Below are 24,040 nucleotides of genomic sequence, written 5' to 3'. Positions count from 1 at the left end.
TTCGTTATTCCGAAGGTTTGTTAATCCGAAAATGAAATAACGTTCGTTATTCCGAAGGTTCGTTGATCCGAAGTGATATAGGGTCGGTAACGAATTTCCTTCGGAACAACGAGCTTTGTTTCGGGACCCTGTGGAAGAACAGACATATTTTGAAAAAAATGACTGAACAGGCAATCCCCCGTCTCTTCTGTACGTATATGCAATGTATATGCAACTTGTAATGTGTGTATTTTTTATATGAAAACGGAAATAAAAACAACATCAACAACAACAACTTTCAGAATAACGAACCTTATTTCATTTTCGGATGAACGAGCCTTCGGAATAACAAACCTCATCACATTTTCGGATTACCGAAACTTCGGAATGACGAATCTTCGGAATAAAGAACCTTATTTCATTTTCGGTTTAACTAACCTTCGGAATGACGAATCTTCGGAATAACGAACCTTCGGAATAACAAGCTGTAACCGTTTGAACTTTGTCACATTGCCTATTTGCTTAGGAGTTGCGCCAACGAAGGAATTAAAACGTTTACACATCAATTCATTCCTTAAATATCACAAATCATTTCAGACAGCTGGAATAGAGACCATTAAAGACACTGTCCCTTATTTGGTATGCCTTCACTTAAATGTATGTGTATATCTCACTGTTAGCAAGCAATTTATGTAACTACGATCAATCGTCACAGTTGTCACGAAATTTCCGGTGGACATAACACAGTAGTTCCTTCAAGCCACAATGCAATGTTATAATCTAGTTTCACATAAACCATACACATATTTTTCGTGGCATAACATTATTGAGAATGCCATTCGAAAGAATTAAACGCAGCATATCTATCTTAAAAGCGAAAAAAAATCTTCCATTCAAATGTGAGCAAATGACTTGCGGCCTCGACATCATACGGGAGACCAATGAAGCTCAAAAACGGGCTATTGATATTCCCTTTTCATTTTTGTACAACATACCAATCGATGGCCTGGAAGCTACCGTGCCATCATCATTAAAGCTGATGTATGCTTGAGCTCTGGAACCGCTGGGTTGGCTTAGGATCTTGGCGTTCCCATCATTCTCTGCGACGATCCTCAGGCCATAGAAACCACTTGATGTAAAGCCAAGGAAATTTCTCGAGTATATCCCGTCGTTTGCAGTTATGTCTGCCCCTATTAAAGACATTATTTACAGTTTACAGATGAAGCAAAAACCCAGCTGTAGTGCTTCGAAATACTTCAAACATGTCAGCAAGGGATAGAAAAAAAAATAACAATTTGAATCAGTGTAAACAACGGTAAATAGTGTTAGATAATATACAAAATGTTAACAATAATTATAATAAAAAAAAGTTTCCAGACTAAACTGTCTAAAGTTATGGTGTATTGAGATAAATAGTGATATCTCCATATATTTCAGGTTTCATTGCGATTTTTTTAAAATAAAAATTATGTTAGGATGTTTTGTGATACAACTGACCTACGTTAATTGTGCATCAAATTTGATATCTTTTATAGTTCTTTTTACATCACTGCTCCCAATGGTAAACAGTACCCTTAAATATACTTTTATATATTTTGCGTTCATATTTGCCACTGGAAAGCGTTGGAATGAGTTAAAATGATACCTGCTCCGTTGTCTAGCAGCGGTAATTCCAACGGTGTCCCGCCAGGTCGATCGACAAAAGCCTTGATGCTTGCAGCAATGACCGGTTGAAAACCCTTTTTGGCCTGTGCGTACAAAACCACCGGTTCGATGTCATTCGAGAAGTCCAAAACGGAGTTATTGATCTCCGATGTGATGGTGATTGGGTCCTCATCCTCGAAAACTGGATCTGACGTGATGGATAGCGTGACAGACTGCGTTGAGCTAATTTGATTCTGGATGTTGTACGTCCACTGTCCGCTCTATAGTTGAGGGTGATGATAAAACAAAGTGGATGCTCAATCAAATGGATAAACATTGTATTGTAATAGATGCCATTTCATGTTAATGATACATAGAAAAGTGAAAATGAGATAAAATCATTATCACTTCATAAATTCTCTACCTTATGCTCAATTGTGTAAAGCTATTTCAGAAGAAATACACGTTGTCACGCAACGGAAGTATATCATCAAAGAATAGGACTTGAGAGTACATCATGAAGGACCTGCATTTTATACCAAAATAACATGGTGCTCCCATTTCTTTTTTTTTTTCAACACAAGAAGAACATCTGGTATTCCAACGGCGTCAAAGAGGTTAGGCCTGCCTGCGTGATTTCTGATATACATCCAAACCTCTGTTTTGATCTCGTTGATCGTGCTCAGTTACGTTGTCCCACTTTTTGATAGAAATCTGGTATGGCGCACAGCGCTCTTTGCAAAGAGGTTAAATAATACACTATACTCATAAGTGGACATACTATGATGGATATACGCTCTGTTATGCTCTGTGAGCACTTGGAGAACGGTCTACCATACCAAAGAAGGACTCGTCTCCTTGTGATCACTGAAATTTTACATATTCTGCATTCTAGCGATCCTCTATTCAAAATTTTAACAAAATTCGTTAAGACACTTTATGGCTGGTGGAGCGCCCGTGTCGTATTTGATATAAATCCAAAACGTGGCCGGCACAATCGCGTACGTATTGCGAACACTGCCGAATGGAGTATTCTCAGGTACACATTATTACCGAGGACACACTTACGGCATGGTCTATAATGAGAGGTTGTAGATCACAAATTTAAAAAAGTAAAATGCAGGGAACTTGTCTTGTCTAGGAATCTTGACACAAACTCGACTGAGTGTGGAGTTGGGATTCTATTACGAATGTTCAGTTCTATACCTGCGCCACACCAAATATCGATATTGTTATCGTTCTTCTCGATATATTTTCGTCGTACTCGGGACTGGTTGATGATATCACAATGTTGTCGGGGCGAGTGATGGAGACCGTTATTCCTGGAAAGACATGAATGAAGATAAATTGTAATACCTGGAAGAAATGATAACTCAGCCTGTAAAGGATGTTGACGCTAATATACTACTTATATACAATAGCAGATTGGCAATTTTATATACAATCTTTCAAGCATAAATATTCAAAATTACACTTTATGGAAATTCTGCCTTATTTATGTGAATGTGTACGACATTACCCCCACCCCGGAAAAAACACCTTTTTTCCCCGAATAAAGCATCAACGAGCTCACACTACGAAATACTCTTGTAAATACACTCACATGCAGACGAGCGTTAAAGATAAATGCTCTTGCTGAAAACAGCGCAGCAGGATTATAACTGGTTAACTTGACTCGTACGGTACACCCACCAATGCTAATGCAAACGCAACTAATCCATCTACCTTACAAGTTTACTTTTTGTCATCATTTAACTATTCTCGGCCCTCTCCTGACCTGTTATACTGGTCAGGAGCTGTGACTTGGTCTGTGCAGATCGAAACAGAAATTCTGCTTGTTTCAGGTCATTTATTACATTGTATATATATTTTTTCTTGGTCGTCTCTATACATTCTCATTCCTTGTCTCTTGCAAGGAGTGGATAAGAAGATGTCACATAAATTTTTCAAATAGAATATGTTCATTTTCTCTTTTTTTTCGAGGTAAATACCTACAATAATGTTAACACATATGTACAAGAACTGTAACACTTATTGTGCAGTGCCCTAAAAAAGGAAATCCATCCCACAAGTAAATAAACTCTAAAAGAAAGACAAAAATCTTCCCTACACAACAGAAGAAAAAGGGAAAGAGTCGAATAGATAAGAAACATGAAAGGTATCATATTTTGAAGTTTCATTTTTTTTTTCGGAATACATTTCTTGATCAGGCTTGTGAACATTCTTATGAATGTGTTGATGATGTCATGCCCTTACAAAATTTTATATATGTTATATATGAAATTCGGAAAAATTGTAATTTTTGGCTAATACAGGTAAAAGCATATTCCCATACCAAAATGTGTCAGAGTTGACATCTATTCTTATTTATTTTGGGTGGTTTTAAGGCACATTTTATATCTATACAGGTGAAATATGAGATTTTTGTCACTTCTGTATATGAAATGAATAAGAACTTTGCTGACATGAATATTCAAAACCACTGCATCAAGAAGTGTTCTCCGACAACTTCCTGATTTCTTATCCGGTTTTCAATATTTTTGCACTGTTCAGCATGGTTTTTTTTTTTGTCTTTCTTGTGAAATTATTTCATGAAATTCTGGAGTGGTTTTCTTCTTTAACATGTTTAATGGTCATAATACCTGCAGCATTTGTGTATGTCAGCAGAAAACGAGTGTTCCTTCCAATGAGGGCGTCGAACCAAACATTTCCAGTTTGATTAGCTCCAGAATTCAAAGTAAACGCTTCGCTTAGTAACTGGAAAACATCGAGACAAGAAAAAAACTAGACTTGGAATTTGTCAAGACTGACAAATTAGGTGATCCGATTTTTTTTTAATCAATGATTCGAGTCCTGATCGCAATAGGCATGACCATATAGGTTTCATCTGTGTTTAGAGACATTGGACGTGTGATATTTGGATTCTCATTTAGAAAAGAGAGTCAGGTCTGCTATCTTTGTTACCAAATTCGGTATACACTATAACGAAGATACAGAATGAAGTATATTTGACCATTGACCCAACTTTGCACAGCCAAGATGGCATCTGAGCAAAAAGTGGTTATTTTGTGAAATGATTCTTGTAAAATGGCCTTTGCGAGTGCAAAATATGGGAAAGATAGGACATGTATTCACCAAGATACAGGTTAAAACATTTATGACCTTTGACCCTAATTTACATACCCAAGATGGTGTCTGATCAAGTAGTTGTTGTTTTGTGAAATAATGTACGTGACATAAACTAAACATGTGCAAAATATGGGGATGATAGGGGCTGTTTTTCTTGAGTTATTGCAAAGAAAGTTGCAGAGAGAAAGAAATATCTCAATACATCGAAGATAAGTTTGATGTCAACCAAGTTTTTTGACGTGATCTCGGCGTCGTATGAAAAAATGGAGAATCACTGATGATAGCCCAAAGTCTCAGCTACAACATATCAAAATCTGGGAGAAATTTACTGAAGAGTAAGTGAGGTAGTGCTCGATAAAGACCGTCATGTCAATTTTCATTTCCAGAAAAATTCCCTCCCATAGAGATAACACGTAAACTGGTTAAATTTGACAAGGTTACATTATATCCATTTTCACGTGGTGAAGACATCATCCGATTAAAACTTTGATTAACAAAATTTAAAGAGTATTACATTGGCTACAACATACTAAAATCTGGAAGAAATTCACCGCAGGGTAATTGAGCTAGTCGTCGATAAAGACAATCATGTCAATTTTCACATCTAGAAAAATTCCCTCCCATAGAGATAACACGTCATAATGAAGATAAAGAAAGAAGTACATATGACCTTTGACCCTACTTTGCACAGACAAGATGGCGTCTGAGCAAAAAGTGGTTATTTTGTGAAATGATTCTTGTAACATGGTCTTTACGTATGCAAAATATGGGAAAGATAAGACATGTATTCACCAAGATACAGGATGAAACATTTTTGACCTTTGACCCTAATTTACATACCCAAGAAGGTGCCCGATCAAGTAGTTGTTATTTTATGAAATAATGTACGTGACATAAACTAAACATGTGCAAAATATTGGGCTGATAGAGCTTGTTTTTCTTGAGTTATTGCAAAGAAAGTTGCAGAAAGAAAGGAATATGAAAATACATGGAAGATAAGCTTTAATTTCAACCAAGTTTTTGGGCATGATGCCGACTCCGTATGAAAAAACGAAGGGCACATTAACGATAGCCCAAAGTCTCAGCTACAATATACTAAAATATGGGAGAAATTCACCGAAGCATAAGTGAGCTAGTGCTCGATAAAGATAGTCATGTCAGTTTTCATTTCCAGAAAAACTGCACTCCCATAGAGATAACACGTAAACTGGTCAAATTTAACAATGTTACTTTTAATCCCTTTTTACGAGGTGATGCCGTCATCCAATCAAATTGTTGTTATTATATATCTGAAAGACCATTTAATAAGCTACAACATATTGAAATTTGGACGAAAATCAACTAAAGAATAAGTAAGATATGCTTGAATGAACTTGAAATTTGATGACGTCATTTTGAAAATTTACTTTTTTAACTTTATTAAGAAATTTGATATATTTTAATCATTTTTCCAGCATTGCCAACCCATGAAATGACATGTACAACTCATCAGCTTTCAGAATTTGTAAAGAAAATGGGGGGTCACCGTCCATCCTGACGAGTAAAATCGGATTTAAAATTGGCAGTTTTTTGGCATTGTTGCACTGTATATCGCCATTGACGCGCGCGCGGAATTTCAACTTTGACGGGCCCGTATGACGTCATATTGAGTGGGATTGACTTGAAACTTGGTAGAAATATTCCTTGACATTTTAGGCATCCGATCCGTGTGAAAAAATTGAAAATTTCTTTTTCATATTAGCTGTGCGTGCGAATATGTGCGCGCGCGTACGCGTCCGTCCAATTTTTTCAATTTTTCAAAAAATGCTCCAAATGGTCTGAAACGTGTGTAAAAAAAATTTGAGCTCGATTAGAGCATACAAATATTTCAACGCGCGCGTACGCGCGCGTTTTGAAATAAAAATGAATTTTGAAAATATGAGTAAAATTCGCTTGACTTGAAATATATGTGACGTAAATTTCATTGAAATATTCCATTCCATTAATGAGATATGCATGAAAATGTGTTTTCATATAATGACGTCATAGTGACGTCACGGTCGACTGATCACTATGATTTTACTTGCGCTGTCGTCTTTGCGACATGATACATATATGGTATAAGTTTGACATTGGTAGGCAATGCACTTTCTGAGCTAACCTCTGCACAACTTTTGTCCAGAAATAAAGAAAGAAAGAAAGAAAGAAAGAAAGAAAGAAAGAATCCGTACAGATACAATAGGTGATCCGAGAGGATTCTCGGATCACCTAATGATTGCATTTAAAACCGAGTTACATTATGTCATTGGAGGCGTTATAATACAGCCACGTACACTTATCGTTACCTTTTAACAATTTCATGCCCCATTTTGACGGAGGGGTAATTATTCTATCAGCCTGATTTTATTCTGTTCGTGAGACATAAAGTAAAAAACAAAAACAAAAACATGGAATTGCACTTTCAAATGCGAAAATGTATTTTGTCAACACCAGTCCTTAGTAAGTTTTTTTTTTCCCCATAATTTAGTATCTATTGGTCAAAAATAGATTGCATTTACAGCAAGCGAATTACAGAATCACATAATATAGGAAAAAAAGATGCAGCATAACGAAATGAATACATAGAACATTACATATCAAACAAATATGACAAAAATACCTTGCAGGTTAACTTCACTGTTTAATATTAAATTTCACACTCCCTTTTTTGAAATGTGTGGCAATTTTACCTTTCTTTTTTTTTTAATTCTATATTCTATTCTGTGTTATTTTTTAAGTAAGCCTGAAAAGATTCCAAAATAGGGGTTTTATTCTAGAATTTACAGACCCAAAAAGAAATATAAGAATCTCCATGTTGCTCAGAAAGTTATTCTCACCTACTTCATTTATTGCTTCGAAGTGTACGCAGATTTCATTGGTCATAAAGCAGTCTAAGTTGCACTATAGGATATTCTTATTTCCAATACATTGAATGTTCATACATACAAGTTAACATATGCAGACCATCATTTCCTTAACTGGGGTTAGTTAAATGTAGCTGACATATTTACTGATATGCTGGTCGACACGTTAGTTAGTTCTCCACATTCACGCACCAACTCCTGCAGTGCGTCATTAATTGAATTGGACGCGGAATTCACGTCATACGATACCGCAGATCCACCTGTTTCATCCAAGAAAAAGAAAGTAAATACAATTTTTTTTTTTGAAATAAGCAGTCGAAGGTGACACTATAAAAAGTGTCATATTTCACTTTATTTTCATTAAAAAGAGATGACTTTTTGAATGCACACTCTCTGGTGCCAGTTGACATCATAAAAAAACAACTTTATCTCAAACAGAAATCACGATCCCAATAATTCCATCACAATTTGTCTCCGTTTCCTCTCACCATATCTATTTGAACATGGCCACTTTACTTCTAAAAAAAAACTTTTAAGCCAATCACCCTCAACAATCAAAAATAAAATTATGATCTATCTTCTTTAATAAAATATCATAAGTTATATGAGTGATTAGGTAGACAAGGTAAAATACAACTGCAAGTAGTTCTTGAATACAACAGCGAACATAGATGAATACAAGCTGTTTCGTAGAAGCTGCCAGTAACTACCAGTAACTGCCCATCTTTGGATAAAGTGGACCCTTTAGCATACAAATCGACGAAAGGTTGAGTTGACCGCAGGCAGTTAGCATTAACGAGGGTAGATTCCCCACAAAAGGTCCGCCTTATCATTGCTTGTGAGATGCTTTTAACATGTTTCTAAGTTGATCTTTCATACGTTGTTATTTCATGTTATTTCTTTTAAAGTTAGGTCACACATGACTTGTATCACTGAATGTCAAGTTAATCCACGTTTCGCCATCCCCCTCAGCTTTCTCTATATATGTTATGATGTTAGATGTTAGAATCAACATTACCAGTTTCCTCTGCTATAGGGTGGAGCTGATCTGATGTGGATTGCTCGATGGTGAGGATGTTGACCCGGACACCTGTGTCTGGATCCCGGAGTGTGTCTCGCACAGGATGAGTGGCTAAGGGCGGGTTGCCGTTATCGAATCCATCACTCATAAGGAAGATGATACCTCCTTGGGTATCCCCAGAGGGATGTGATCTCAACACCTGGTTGATCGTATAACAAGAGAATTATACTGATTATGGAACCTGTGAATCGTACAACTGCAGTCGACGATCATGACAATGGGATTACTCTAGTTCCATGCAACAACCACTACGCGATTAAACATTAACTCTAAAATACATGTTCGACTGTGTTTGGTGATGTTTCATGTTTTTATTTTCCGTCTGAGAAGATGACTGGATATCTCATATTCAACTGCACTATATTCCATAGGGTCCAGTAGGATGTCAGGTGGGACCACTTCACCGGGTTAAACATCCTGATCTTTGCGATGCATGAATGAAGCGGGATCTTAATGAACGTACATGAGTCGTGACTCTCTCATACACGGGACCACCATTTTTTTTGTCTTATGTGAGGGACAGAGTGTTTTGCCTCTTGCTAGAGGGGACGGTATGCTTACACACAACATTGCTCAGTCCAGACTCGGGTATCGAACGCGGGTCGCTTGGGTCGGAGGCAGACGCGCTGCCGACTGAGCCACCTCATCTCCCCATGTTTCATGTTTTTCTGTTTCATTCGAGATGATGGTTAGATGTCTCATATTCAGCTGCACTAGCTGGTCATCCATGGTTTGAGGTCTAGTTAGATGCGACATGGTACCACTTCAGCGGGATATGCACCCTGCTCTTTGAGATGAATAAATAAAGCGAGATCTTTTAATACGCGCATGAGTTGAGACTCTCTCTCACATGCGGGACCTCTATTTTATGTCCTATCCAAGGGATGTTTAGCGTGTGACCCGGTGTGACGACGGTGCTCAGTCATATTCTAGAACCATATTCCATATAAAAACCAGTCAGTAACACGAACTATTTCCCAAGGCAGTAATTTCACCCACAATAGACCATGAAAATGTATTTTTTTTTCAACAACCATACTTTAAATTTTCTCAGTGATTCTTGATTGGATATGAGGAAAAAATTATTTCGATAAAATTGTATCAATACTTTGTCTTTCAGAAGTCATTAATGCTAATATTTACAAGAGGTTCTTTTGATGCAGATTGAATAAAAGCTTCGCGAAAGATACATCTTTGAAGGTCAAAAGAAAAGTTGTAAGCTGACGTCATCTAATCTTTTTAGCATTCCTCCTTAGCTTTTAAGCATTCCTCCCCATTTCCAACATTTTCCTATACCTACAAGTTTTCTGTAAATTTATCCTTTACTTTGTATGATGAAATTTATGCACTGTATTCAATTTTTGTAATATATTTATATGTTTTTGTTGGAAATAAAAAATAAATGAATGAATGAATGAATGAATCTAATTCACATGGAGGGTTGACCGATATCATAGTTTCGTTGGCGATAGCACGCGAAACACACACACACACACACACACACACACACACACACACACACACAAACAAATAAAACAAATTGTCGGCTCTCACCCTTGTCATTTCTTTTAATAATTTCAGTCCCTGTTCTCTGTGGTTGACGTTATACCATGACAAATAGGCTAGGTTGAACATTGAGATTTTGAGTATGTATGTTTTAGATTTAAAAGTCCAATGATATTCTTGTTTGAACGGATGTCGCTGATGTTGTTGTTGTAATTTGAATTTATCAGGAGTTTATCATTCTCCTAAGAATATTTACGGATTGTTTTGTTGTTGTTGTTGTTGTTGTTGTCTTGGTTTTAATGGCGTGTATCACTCAAGATTGAATATTTACGCAAGTTTACGGAAGTTTAAAGGTCATTATTCTTACCTGAAGACCTCTCTCTAGACCACATCCAATACAAGTACCTCCATTAGCTCCAAGGGACAGGACATCGCTGAGGGATGCGCGTTCCGTCTCGCTGGCGACTAGAGTCAGCCCGTGCCTGGTTGATGCTGAATTTGTGAAAGTGACTATGCCAACCCAGGACCCAAGGGGAATCAGGTCCACAAATGTCGTAGCGGCGCTGATAACGCGAGTTATTCTGTTGTTCTATTGAAAGAAATTAAATAAAAAAATGATAAGGTCTTCTACGAGATTGCAAGAATTCTAATGATTATCATCCGCTTTTCTAAAAATGTGTAAAGTTTGTAAGGCGCGCATAAATTGTAAAGGTTCCAATCTCTTTCTTTAAAGTAGTGCCCTTGTTGTTTTACGTTAGCCTCATAAGTTTTCGACATACAAGAAAAGAGGCTATTAAGATGTTATGATAATGTTTTGATCATTTTCATTTTTCTGCTCCGTGCAAAATGCACCTTTGAAGAGATAAGTCAGGATGAACTTCCCCTCCCAAAATTAAAACATAACAAAATAAAATAAGAAGCAGAAGAAGAAGAAGAAGAGGGAATAGACGTTCAGTGAGTCTTGAGCACACCTGAGTACGACGCAAGTTCACCTTTCACTCATTGTTTCAGACTAACAATTATCCAAGAAGAATATAGCAATTATAAAAAAGGTCTATAACATCTGATTCTATATAACATCTTGGGTTTTTTTAATGAAAATTCTCTACTTCCGGGCATGGTTCCCATTTGTACATCTGACCGATAATGCCCATACATCCTGGTGAAAATTGAACCATACATTTTTAAAGAAGGACTTAGCAATATAGAAATTGGTCCCCAGCCCCCCCCCCCCCCCCCCTCAAAAAAAAAAACCCGAAAGAAGGTCCTGAGGGCGGCATATCACCCTATTTACCTCGAGTAATGCACTTACTGCATGGCACCATACTTGAACTTGAACATGCTCAACTCTATAATGCACTCATGGTTCTAGTATTTTGTAAACATTCCTCGGGACTTTCGGTCCCCTGGGTTTCCTTGGCGTGTTCACAAGTGTGTGTGTGTTTGGGTGTGTCACAGGTGGGGATGAGGCAATTATTATGAATATAAATTACAACCCAAAATATGAATAGCTCCCTTAGGGATGGGGGTTAAGGGTAGAGCTAGTAGTTTTGTCTATTAGGGGTCATTAGTGTTTTGTTTTGTTTCGAAGAGCCAAAATTATGGGAACTGTACCAAGGTCATGATAGAAAATTATGTAAAATTATCACTTTGAAGATAAAATAAGGACTTAACTTACAGTGCTCATGCTTCCTGATGTATCGATTACCAAAACAACTCTACAAGCGTCTCTTGCAAACTCGAACTGAACGAGGTTGAAGGTTGGAGTGAGGTCAGCAGACGTCAGGTTTGGGGATGAACTCGGTGTGTCTTGAGATAACACGCCAAAAAATAGATATGTCCTCAGTGTGACAATGTTGCATATTTTTCTTCAGCAAAATGTGTTTGGTACTGTATAACATTAAGATTAAGAGTTTTCTGTGTAGATTTATTGGTATTGTAATATATATATATATATATATATATATATATATATATATATATATATATAAGATAGGGCCTCATCCACGTCAAGCTCTGCTTATGATGACTGTCCCCTGTAGTGATTTCTCCTTTGTTCATATATAGATACAGTGTGCCTTGATATGTTGCTTTGATTCATGTTATTACAGACTGATGTTGTTATGAAATTGATATTTCTTATATTGATTTGTATGTTATACTGTCTTCTTCTTTTTTACATACTTTGCATCACTTTCTTTTCATTTGTTATTGTATTTGGAGAAAGAAAATGCAGAAATAAACCAAACCAAACCAATATGAACAAGTCATTTATGGGCTCGGTCCAAAGAATATTACCTGCCTTAGTCAATTTGAAATTTAAGATTAAAATTCAGAATCCACAATAATAAGAAGAGTCCAAAATATGAAAGTTTCTTTATTATCTTCACGAGAGTATGCACAACAAGACTGGTCTTTGTACAAGTACGTTACGTAATTTTCAGATCGTTTTCCTCGCAAGTCATTGTTAGGCTATCAGAAACGAGAATATGTTTGTTGTTCTTGTTTATGCTTATTTCAGTTTGTCAAACATGCATTTTGTAAAGATCATCTGCGTATAAATTGCACGGGTAACAAGTGAGCCGATAAAATCATCGTCTCACCTAAACTTTATTTCATGTGGCTGAAATACATATTACATTGTCATGAAAAAATGAGATGGTTTATAATTGCCATATATTCCAAATGTTGCATCAGCATGTCGCATGTGTACGAATATAAAATATACCATTTTGTTTGCTTGATTGTTTCAATTCAATCACTTCACTTCCATCGAACAAAAAGGCGATACATAATACAAAGTAGGTTTATACCAGCCAAGATGTGGAGAACCACAAGTTAAGAAATATAGTACAAAATACATTATGTACATTGCACGAAAGAATGAATAGTATCAGATAAACAATGCGTTCTTGGTAAGAATCACATTAAGGAGTAAATACAGAGATGGAAAAGAGTTATCCATTAACATAACTTATACATGACTAGGTAAACAAAATGCAAATAACATATCTATCCTAAACTGATCTATATTGAATAAGAATATTTCATTTGGAAATTGTCAACTTTAATGATTTAACTTTAAATAGCACGGAATACTCTATAGCACGGACTCTATACGATGAAATCATACACGTTTTATTTATTTTTGTTTAGGTTTTCATCAAACTACACAGAAGTAGTACAGAAGAAGACGACGAAAACATAGCGAAGAAGAAGAAGAGAAAGAGTTTTCATTCAGCAATAGTCTGGTAGGAATGGGGGGTCCCCATGCACCCCCCGAACACATTTTTTTAACTTACTTTTTTGTAACCCTTAGGGTGTCTAGTTAATGAATTTTTTTGTTCCCAAGAAAAAATCGTGTCCCATGGGAGTCATTGGCGGCCATCTTGGCAGCCATCTTGGATTTTCAGGGAAAATCATTATTTTCCATAACTTTTGAACTACACAGCATAAAACTATAGATAAAGCATTTCTTCAGGGTAAACGTGACACGAGGAATCGATTGCAATGGGTATTTACATGATTAAAGCAAGTTTGAAACAAGAAAAGCCTTAAAAAATGCAAATTTCGGTGTCATTTTTACCGAAAAATACCCAAATAGTTTAACTTTTTAATTATACAACATACAGGGACAAATAAAACAGTACTTCAGAATTGATACGGCATGAGGAATCGTTTGAGATAGTTACTTACATGATTAAAGCAAGTTCCATACAAGAAACGTCAAAAAATGTGAGGAAAACCAGTGTTGATTACTTTAGAAATATTCCCCAGTAGTCCATATACATATACATGAAAATCTCAGACCTCCTAAGAGTGAACTCACCACTTTTTCTTAACAGTCTGGTAGGAATGGGGGGGGGGGGGGGTCACATGCACCCTCCTTTTTGTATCCCTTAGGGTGTCTTTTTGATTTTTTTTTTGTTTCCAAGTAAAAATCGTGTCACATGGGGGTCATTGGCAGCCATCTTGGATTTGCAAGGGAAATCATTAATTTCTATAACTTTTGAACTTTCCAACGTACAAGGACAAATAAATAATTTCTCCAAGGTAAATGTGGCATGAGGAATCGATTTAGCTGGTTATTTACATGATTAAAACAAGTATGATACATGAAAAATCTAAACATGTAAAAAAAAGTGTTGTTTACTCTAGAAATTGCCCAAATAGTCCATATACATACATGACAAATATATACCTCATATGATTGACTAACCACTAAAGTCTTAATAGTCTTGTAGGAATGGGGGATCCTCATGCACCCTCATTTTTTGTATCCCTTAGGGTGTCTATATGATGATTTTTTTTTTTTGTTTCCAAGTTAAAATCATGTCGGGGGGGGGGAGACATTGGCGGCCATTTTTGATTTGAGAGAAAAATCAGTAAATTCTGTAACTTTTGAACTTCACAACATACAGAGATATATATAAAATTTCTTCAGGGTAACTGTGTCATGAGAAATTGATTGAGATGGTTAAAATACAAAAATTAAGTGTCATTTACACTGTAGAGTACCCAAAATCCGTATACATACATGACAAACTACTTCACAAAAGTGACTTAGCACTTTCTCTTTAGACCATAGCTCAAATATGGTGTTTTGTATAAAAAAGCATGCAACATGCAACTCCAAGCATTTTGACGCCTCACTTGTTGAAATCAAATGAGAAATGTAAGCAAGATGGCAATTCATATGCAGATTCAATTCAATTCAATTCAAACTTTATTTCATTTTTTCGAAAAGAAGAACATAAACATTTCACTTTCTTTGGTAACAGAGAATAAGGTTACATAATATATAATCAAAACAAAGGAAAATTGAGAAAACATAATTGTCAAACCGTGAGATAACATATATGTTGCAATGAAAATTGACTGAAGTGATATAGACGATATAACATTACACAAAATATCGAAAAATGAGGGACCCACTAAAAAGGCAATGCTTGTAGAATGTGAGCCCCTCAGGTACAGAATGTCAATAGAAATGAACTGATGCAAAGAGGGGGAAATTTTGAGAATAAAGTCAGATAGAAAAAAAGTCTCGAAGAACAATAAACAGACAGAGTAACAGACACACACACATACACAGGCGAATGAACATAAAACGAGACTGGGACGACAACACTTATAAAGGAGGACTAAAATACAAGACAGAACAAGACAAGGCTCACATAAGAGAAAGACAATACAACGGACAGAAAGGCAAAACAAATTCAGCGATTCTCGACAAAACTATATCGAAAAAATAATGAGATGCGTGGAAAGGATACGGAAATATGGAAAAATAGAAAGATAAGATGCGGAAGTAATACAAATAGAATTGAATTTACTCTGTACGTGTCACGGGACGACAAGCACGAGAAAAATGCTTGACAGTGTATTATTGGGAATCGGAATTCTTCGAAAAGAAATTAGAAGATACCCCTAAAAAAGTAGATCAAAAGAGGTGAACAAACAAGTTTTGATCACAACATGTGAAAGTGACTAATCGACAAAATTCAAACCTAAAATGTAGGTTTGAATTTTGGGTTTGGGTAGATTTGAAAAAAATGTAGGTTTTTGTGCCATGCATTTTCTATTTCATTTAATTTTATATTTGAAGAGTTTTAGTAATGGTATTTTCATAAAAGAAATCACTGTGCCAAAATGCTCTGTCGGTTTCACTAATTTAGGTGCCAGAATGTTATCATTAAAACGTATTTAAGATTAACACTGATTAAGTTAAAAATGGTTCATTCAAACGTATTTGTTTAAAGCCTTCCTGTTTGAAAGTAAACATATGAATTTCACTTGACGGCCAGAAATTCACTCTCTCTCTCTCTCTCTCTCTCTCTCTCTCTATATATATATATATATATATATATGTATATATTTATTTATAAAGTATGGAATTAACGTATATCGAAAAAAAGTAACACAATATGACTTTACTTTGTCTAAAGTATTCTGAATTCTCATCCTGTGCAATCATACAAACAACAGATGTGGTAAGTGATATGTTAGCTTTTGGTTTTATACTTCTGTAATTTCCAGTCATTATCAAAACGATCATTGTAATCGATGTCTGGCTCCTCCTCTTCATCCTCCTCCATCTACGCAGTAACTTTTTGAAGCAAGTCAATGAGGGAAGTGGGAAGGGTAGGGCCGCTTGATCACATCGGATCCATGATACCGAAGGCTGTCTTATGCCATCTTTGTCCTGGATTAAAGAGGTAGCGCACCAGAAGATTGGCTAGTCAGATCGCTTGAAGATGGCAAGGTGGTTCACGTGGTTCAGACATTGAAAGTGTGAAATAAGGTTGCCTCTGCCAGGTGGGAGCAAGGAGAAATCCACCTTGGTTTGATCATCTGTTTCAGCATGATGCTGCGAACGCCATTATAATAGACTTCTCCCTGGCCTTGCTGTACATTTTGGGCATGTGAATGCTTCAATGCATCTGTCACCTCTGGCTCCACAGACCACCCACCACCAAGATTTATGAGGAAAAAACACTCAACTTGGCATACTGTAAAGTCATATTCTAAGATTTCAGTAGTGTTTATTATGATATAATACTGAGCAACTTATCAGATTTCAGTATATTTCTGAAATCATGATATCAAACAACTCTCACCTGAATGCTATGTGGCATGTCGGGTGGCTTTGTAGATTCTTTAAGGGTCCAACTTTTCCCAACCTAAATGCTATGTGGCATGTGGGGTGGCTATGTAGATTCTTTAGGGGTCTAACTTTTCCCAACCTAAATGCTATGTGGCATGTGGGGTGGCTTTGTAGATTCTTTAGGGGTCCAACTTTTCCCAACCTATGAAGGCACTTTAATTGTTACATCTTCCCCGGTAAACACATACAGTCCAAGTATTTTGGTACAGTAATGAGCTCCCGTTTACTCTATTGATTATGCAAGTTAATTGACATTCACAACCTGGCAATATGCGACAGTCCATTTATTAAGTAAGATACTACATTGTAGAATGGATTAAGCATGGACCAAGGGGATCAAGAAAATGTCTGTCTGGATTCCTCACCAAAGCTACCTTGTTTATACCCAAGCTTAGCAGCGCACTTGAGGTAGAGCACGACCGTCACGGTGGTGTCCGTCTCCTTGTACTGGTTAGACAGTCACTCATGGATATCGCACCATTGTCTCCTGGAACACATCATTGTGTAAACAAAAGGAATGTAACGGAAATCACATTCTCTGAAGCTTAAGTGATTCCTGTTACATTCTTTTTGTTCACTCAATTATTCATCCCACGAGACAATAAGCTCTATCCATGAGCTGCTGTAACCAGGAGAAGGACACCAGGGTAGCGCTCTGCCTCTAGTATTCCACTATTAAGGTTGGGTACAAAGCAGCTGTGGTAAGGACACCAGACACAGACATTTTCTTGATCTTCTTGCACCATGCTTACTCCGTCACCCTCACTATCTTCCTTGATAAATAGACTGTCGAGCATTGCCAGATTGTGAATGTTGGTGAACTGGCATACAGAATCAAAGGGAGCTGGCTACTGTACCACAAAACTTGGACTACATGTGTTTACAGGGGAAGATGTAACAAGTGCCTTCAAGAGTAGGGGCAAAGTTGGACCCCTAAAGAATCTACAAAGCCACCCCATGTATCAAACAGCATTCAAGTGAGAGTATTCTAATATTATAATTTCAGCAATATTTTACTGAAATGTGGTAAATTGTTCAATATTACATACTAATGAACACTGCTGAAATCTTAGAATATGACTTTAAAATGTGCCAATGTTTTATGTCCCCCACTTAAACCTTGGTGATGGATGGTCTGTAGAGCCAGTAAGAGGTGACAGAAGACAATGGAGCATTCACATGCCTAATGTGTGACCATAAGAGCCGGAGAAGTCTATTTACAGCAGCAGCATCCAAAGCAGATGATGGGAGAGGGCGAACAAATGACGACAAACTCCAATGTGGATTTCTTCATGCATCCACCTTGTGTGACCCATCGCCTTGCCATCTTAAAGAGAGCTGACCAACCAATCTTCTGATGCTCTGTATATGACCCATTTGAACCTGGACAAGGATGGCAGAAGATAGCCTTTGTTATGATGGAGCCAGTGTGGTCAAGTGGCCCTATCTTTCCGACTTCCCTCATTGACTTGCTTCAGAAAATTACTAAGGAGATGAAGGAGGATGAAGAAGAGGAGCCAGACATTGATTACAATGATCGTTTTGATGATGACTAGACATTAAAGAAGTGTGAAATGGAAAGCTGATATATCGCATAGCCGCTTCTGTGTTTGTACAGTTACACAGGATGACAATTCAGAATACTTTTAGAAAAGTGAAGTCATATTGTGTTACTTTATTTTTATGCCTCCGCCACGAAGTGGTGCCGGAGGCATTATTTCAATAACTACGTTAATTCCGTATACTTCATGAAAAGCATATACACACGTCAGAGATGTTAAGATATAATAGATGATGACTGGCGGCGGAGGGAACATACTTTAAATGCTACTGAGGGAGGTTATAAGTGCTGTGCGGTCCTAGTCCTGTCATTTGTTACGTGAACATGTTTTCCCATTGGAGAACATTACAAGAATGTTCGCCCATGGGCAAACATAACGAATGTACCTCCATCACGTGACCGTGTTCAGGAAAACACTAATCGGTATTTGACTAACCCATTTAAAATATCATTTTGTCTTTTGATAATAGCTTGGATATTGTGTCTTGTATTAGACAACTTTTAACAGAATTCGAAAGAAAACTTAATTCCAATCAATGTGAACTTGAATTGAATGCATACAGGATGTAATCACAAAAGCGATTCATATGCAAATATTTCTAAATTAAAGTACCAGCAATCCACATTGATATACAGTCCCTATTCACAGGGTAGATTTCCGGCTATCAAATGAAATTTTTCTCTTTGTTTTCGGACAATAAGCTTTAAACAAATACATTTGAATGAATTGCTTTTTTTTATCCTGAGTGTAAATGGAAACATTTTGGCATCTAAATTTTTCAAATCGGCTCGACATTTTGGCACGGTGATTGTTTCCTTGAAAATATCCCAACTCAAACTCTTTTTTAATACAAAATGAAACGAAATTGAACGCGCAAAGAGTGTTAAATTTCAGTTCAAGTTTTATCTTTGTCCATTAGTCACTTTCACATGTTGTGATCAACATTATCATCATGTGTCACCTCCTTTGACCACTTGTTTTAAGGGTACACTTGTATTTGCATATGAATTACCATAGTGCTTACATTCTTACTCGATTTCACCAAGTGAGGGGTGACAATGCTTGAAATTAATTTTCTCTTCAGATTCTATTTTTGATACCAAACAAAAAAAGGCCTATTTGGGCAATGATCTAAAGACAAAGTTGTTAGTCACTTTTGTGAAGTATGCAATTTGCCATGTATGTAGCATGAAATATTTGGGCCATTTCCAGAGTAACAGCACTTAATTTTTTTCATTTTTTTGGACATTTCTTGTATCAAACTTGCTTTCATCATGTAAATGACAATCTCAATTGATTCCTCATGTTGTTTTTCGTCTGAAGAAATGCTTTATTTGTCCCTGTATGTTGTGTATAGTTCAAAAGTTGAACTATTTGGGTACTTTTCGGTGTAACCGATACAGAATTTTTCATATTTTGGACTTTCCTTGTATCAGACGTTCTTTAATGGTGTAAATAACCATCTCAATCGATTCCTCATGTCACATTTACCCTGAAGAAATGTTTTATTTTTCCTTGTATGTTTGAAAGTTCAAAAGTTATAGAAATTAATGATTTTCCTTGCAAATCCAAGATGGCCGCCAATGACTCCCATGTGACACGATTTTACTTGGAAACAAATAAAAGATCATGAAATAGACACCCTAAGGGATAGAAAAAGAAGGGTGCATGGGACCCCCCTCCCCCTATTTCTACCAGACTGTTAAGAAAAAGTGGTTAGTTACTCTTAGAAGGTATGAGATTGTCATGTACATGTATATGGACAACTTTGGAATATTTCTAGAGTAAACGACACTGGTTTTCCTCGCATTTTTGGACTTGTCTTGTATGGAACTTGCTTTTATCATGTAAATAACTATCTCAAACTATTCCTCATGCCGCATCAACTCTGAAGTACTGTTTTATTTGTCCCTGTTTGTTGTGTAATTCAAAAGTTAAACTATTTGGGTATTTTTAGGTGAAAATGACACCAAAATGTGCATATTGTAGGCTTTTCTTGTTTCAAACTTGCTTTAATCATGTAAATAACCATTGCAAATGATTCCTCGTGTTACGTTTACCCTGAAGAAATGCTTTATTTATAATTTTATGCTGTGTAGTTCAAAAGTTATGGAAAATAATGAATTTCCCTGAAAATCCAAGATGGCTGCCAAGATGGCCGCCAATGACCCCCATGGGACACGATTTTTTCTTGGGAACAAAAAAATTCACTAACTAGACACCCTAAGGGTTACAAAAAAGTAAGTGAAAAAAAATGTGTTCGGGGGGTGCATGGGGACCCCCCATTCCTACCAGACTACAAAGGCTGCTTGAGATCGTCTCCATGGGGTCATCCCACTAGACCGACACCCACGAGTCATACGGCCCACGAGTTCGACATTGAAAACAGGTCCATGAGTCATACAGCTCACGAGTCACACAGCCCATGGGTTCGACACTAGGCAAATGAAGCCCATGAGTTCGATACTAGCTAAAAACAGCCCACGAGTTCGACAGATACAAACTGGGCTTAAAGGGTGTGTACAGTTCTGGTCGAGGTGAGAATTTAGCTTTTAATGTTTTGCGAGATATTCAGAAACTACTCTATGAGATGTCAAAGAGCATGCAATTCTAAGGGGTATCAAAAGTTTATTTGATGAAAACCGGTTTTGAAGTGGCCGAGATATCCAAAAACAAGGTGAAACAAAGAGATCATAATAAAGTTGTGGCCTGTAGTCTTTTATTATTATCACTTTTTTGGATATCTCAGCCATTTGAAAACCAATTTTCATCAAATAAACGTTGAATCCTTCTTAAAATTACATGCTCTTTCATATTTCATAAGAGGTTTCTCATGATCTCACTTAGGAATGTAAAAACATGAATCCCCACCTCACCCAGTACTGTACAGTCCCTTTAATGTGTCGGTCTCGTGGGCCTTGTTAGCTTAGTGTCGAACTAACACTGACTAATGTACTCTATGTACTGAGCTGTATAACTCATGGGCTGTATGACTTGTGAGCTGGATGACTCGCGGACTGTATGACTCGTAGATGTCGGTCTCGTGACGTGCACCCCGTCTCCATACCTCTAAAGTCCGGATGTTCCAGCATCACTTCCCATGCACTCCTTGAGTCGCATAGACGGTTGTGTTTGTTGATGGCTTCGCGATTATGCAGATTACTTGTATCGCTTGTATCATTGCTACAAAAATGTTCAATCTAGAAAGAGAGGGCGATAACTATTATGATTGTGTTATTAAGTACTAAGGACACGTACATTGACCAAATCAATTTGATCACTGAAATGTTTTTGGAAGGGGTGAAAGGTAAATTTGAGTGTTACCATTCATTTACCTTTCAATATGCAAATTAGATCTTCCAATTCTAGAAAGTTTGAATGGTACTTTGAATGGTAAAATCTGAAAGGTAAATGAAGGAAAGAGTCAATGGTATAACATTCAATAACAAAATGTTTCAAGTGGTAAACTCGTAAGAGTAAATTGATGCATAGTATTTCAATAATATTCCATTTTTTACTCTCTTTCGTGAGGGCATGGGGACCAGAATCGAATTAGTGAATGTTTACTTTGAAAGGATATCATGGAACAATTATCGAGTGAATTTGACAAATGAAATCAATCTTCATTTTGCAAGAAATATATGCACCACTCGTGATCATCCTACCTAGAGAAGGATTTCCCGCCATTTTTTTTTCGAACTGCTGTCCCAGGAATTAGAGGTCATCCCTAATCCTTGATCTTAATCTATGGTTGACATTCAGTCCATGGATTAAAACGAGTGTGGCTTCTATACAAGGCGCATGCGCCTGACAGTAAGTGCCCACAAAGGATGAATCTCGTTTGTGTGTGCATGTGTGTGTGTGTGTGTGTGTGTGTGTTTCGTGTATCAAAAGCACCTGGCAATCATCCATACGAGTAAATTTAAACCGTCTATGTGAATTTGGGACCAGTTCGATCCCATGTCGTGCATTCCGCTATAAATGATTATTGAAAACATGCTCACATAAATGCACATGCCAGAGACATACGCAAGCACTGTAAACACAATCGTCACGCACGCCTACACACAACGAAGAAAAAGCACACAAATCGGGGAAGAAGGGGGATGAAGTTCCCACATGGACGCTCAAGTAAATGTCTTGGGGAAAACGAGACAAAAATAAGTATTGTTTGTATGTTTGTTCTACGTCTACGGGTACATCAGTCAAAAAAAAAAAGACAAGCAAAGAACTTCACACTCGAATCACCACATTTCAAAACTAACGAAAAAAGAAGTGTTGGGTGAGGGGGAGGAAGTCGAAAATGAAAATATTGAGGCAGAGCTGATGAATGTTTGAAAAAAACAAACAAACAAACAAACAAACAAACAAACAAACAAACAAACAAACAAACGTGTGAAAGTATTAACCTGAGGGTGAAAGTTTCCAAACATGATGGAAGCTGTTGCTCCGTTACGGCTCCTCACGGTTGATACACAGCCCTCTTCGTAACCGTCGCTCGGGTTACCAGAGCAAGGCCTATAAGAGCCTGGAGATGGCTCCACGTACCTGAACATATTAAAGTAGCTCTCATCTGGACACCTATCAAGCAAGATAAAGAAGACAAAGTAAGTGAGTCACTCTCACAAAATAGTGGCTTTGCGGTCCACAACTGTCACCCGTGAACTCGAGGTAGGAGGATATTTTTATTTTATTTGTTAATGCATTGGGAAAACGTTGATGTGAAGCGCTATAGGGAATTAAATACACAAACTGTCATGATAATACTGCCAGTCAAGTCGAGGATGCTTTTACAAATTTTTAACCTTCGTACCCTGTGGAGAAGAACTTTTCTTTTTGATTAGAGACGAAAATGAAATAAACACTACGAGTTGCCAGTACTTGTTTTCAAGAGAACCATATAGCACGAACTCAAAATTGCTCCTGAAATCTACTGCCGTTTGATTATCATATATGAAATAAAAGAGACGTCTGTGCCAAGTTTGAATAGGTATATGTATAATACATAAATACAAACACACTCACACGCACACACAAACTGTATATATATATATATATATATATATATATGTGTGTGTGTGTGTGTGTGTGTGTATGTACTCAGCAAAAAAGAAAGTAAACACCTTTTCGAGTTCATAATTTTCATAGAAGATACTAACAGACTCAAACAAAATCAATGTATTATAATCATATTAAAGGTAATTTAATTGGCTATCAGTCTATTGGGTCAATTTAAAGGGAAACTTCAAGCAGGAGTGAACACATTTGTTTTTGTCCTCCAAAGTACAAGAGTCAAAATCGGAAAAATTGCCATATTGTCTTTCATTTGCAAAGCCCTTTAAGATAATAATGATAAAAAATAACAAGTTTAGCACAATGGGGGACATGAATGAAAAGGCAAAAATAAATTTTCGTTGTTTTTGTTGCTTTATAACCTCAAACAAAATCACAGTGGGGAACTTAAGGGGCAAATAAGAATTTTCTGTCAACTCAAACTTCAAATGACATATAGGAATTAAGGGCACAAAAATGAGTAAATGAACAGAATATCTTTATTTCATTCATTCAATTTAACAATTCAAGAATTATT

General features: G+C 36.8%; 1 protein-coding gene across 1 annotated transcript in view; it reads right to left on the bottom strand.

Annotated features, from left to right (window-relative positions):
* The window catches only part of LOC139738511 (calcium-activated chloride channel regulator 1-like), a 55,147-nt gene that overhangs the window by 17,708 nt on the left and 13,399 nt on the right, over nt 1–24,040 (bottom strand). Inside the window, exons 4-11 of the mRNA XM_071649137.1 lie at nt 22,860–23,031; nt 21,518–21,650; nt 11,900–12,030; nt 10,589–10,810; nt 8,653–8,854; nt 2,830–2,945; nt 1,625–1,904; nt 975–1,169 (exon numbers count right to left, since the gene is read on the bottom strand). Coding sequence (XP_071505238.1) covers nt 975–1,169; nt 1,625–1,904; nt 2,830–2,945; nt 8,653–8,854; nt 10,589–10,810; nt 11,900–12,030; nt 21,518–21,650; nt 22,860–23,031 — 1,451 coding nt within the window. The remainder of the gene's footprint in view (nt 1–974; nt 1,170–1,624; nt 1,905–2,829; nt 2,946–8,652; nt 8,855–10,588; nt 10,811–11,899; nt 12,031–21,517; nt 21,651–22,859; nt 23,032–24,040) is intronic.

Source organism: Diadema antillarum, unplaced genomic scaffold (genome assembly GCF_040938485.1).
Source record: "Diadema antillarum isolate AM-2024a unplaced genomic scaffold, OU_Dant_1.0 seq00000750_RagTag, whole genome shotgun sequence".
NCBI lineage: Eukaryota > Metazoa > Echinodermata > Echinoidea > Diadematoida > Diadematidae > Diadema > Diadema antillarum.
This window is presented reverse-complemented; position numbering and strand designations above follow the sequence as displayed.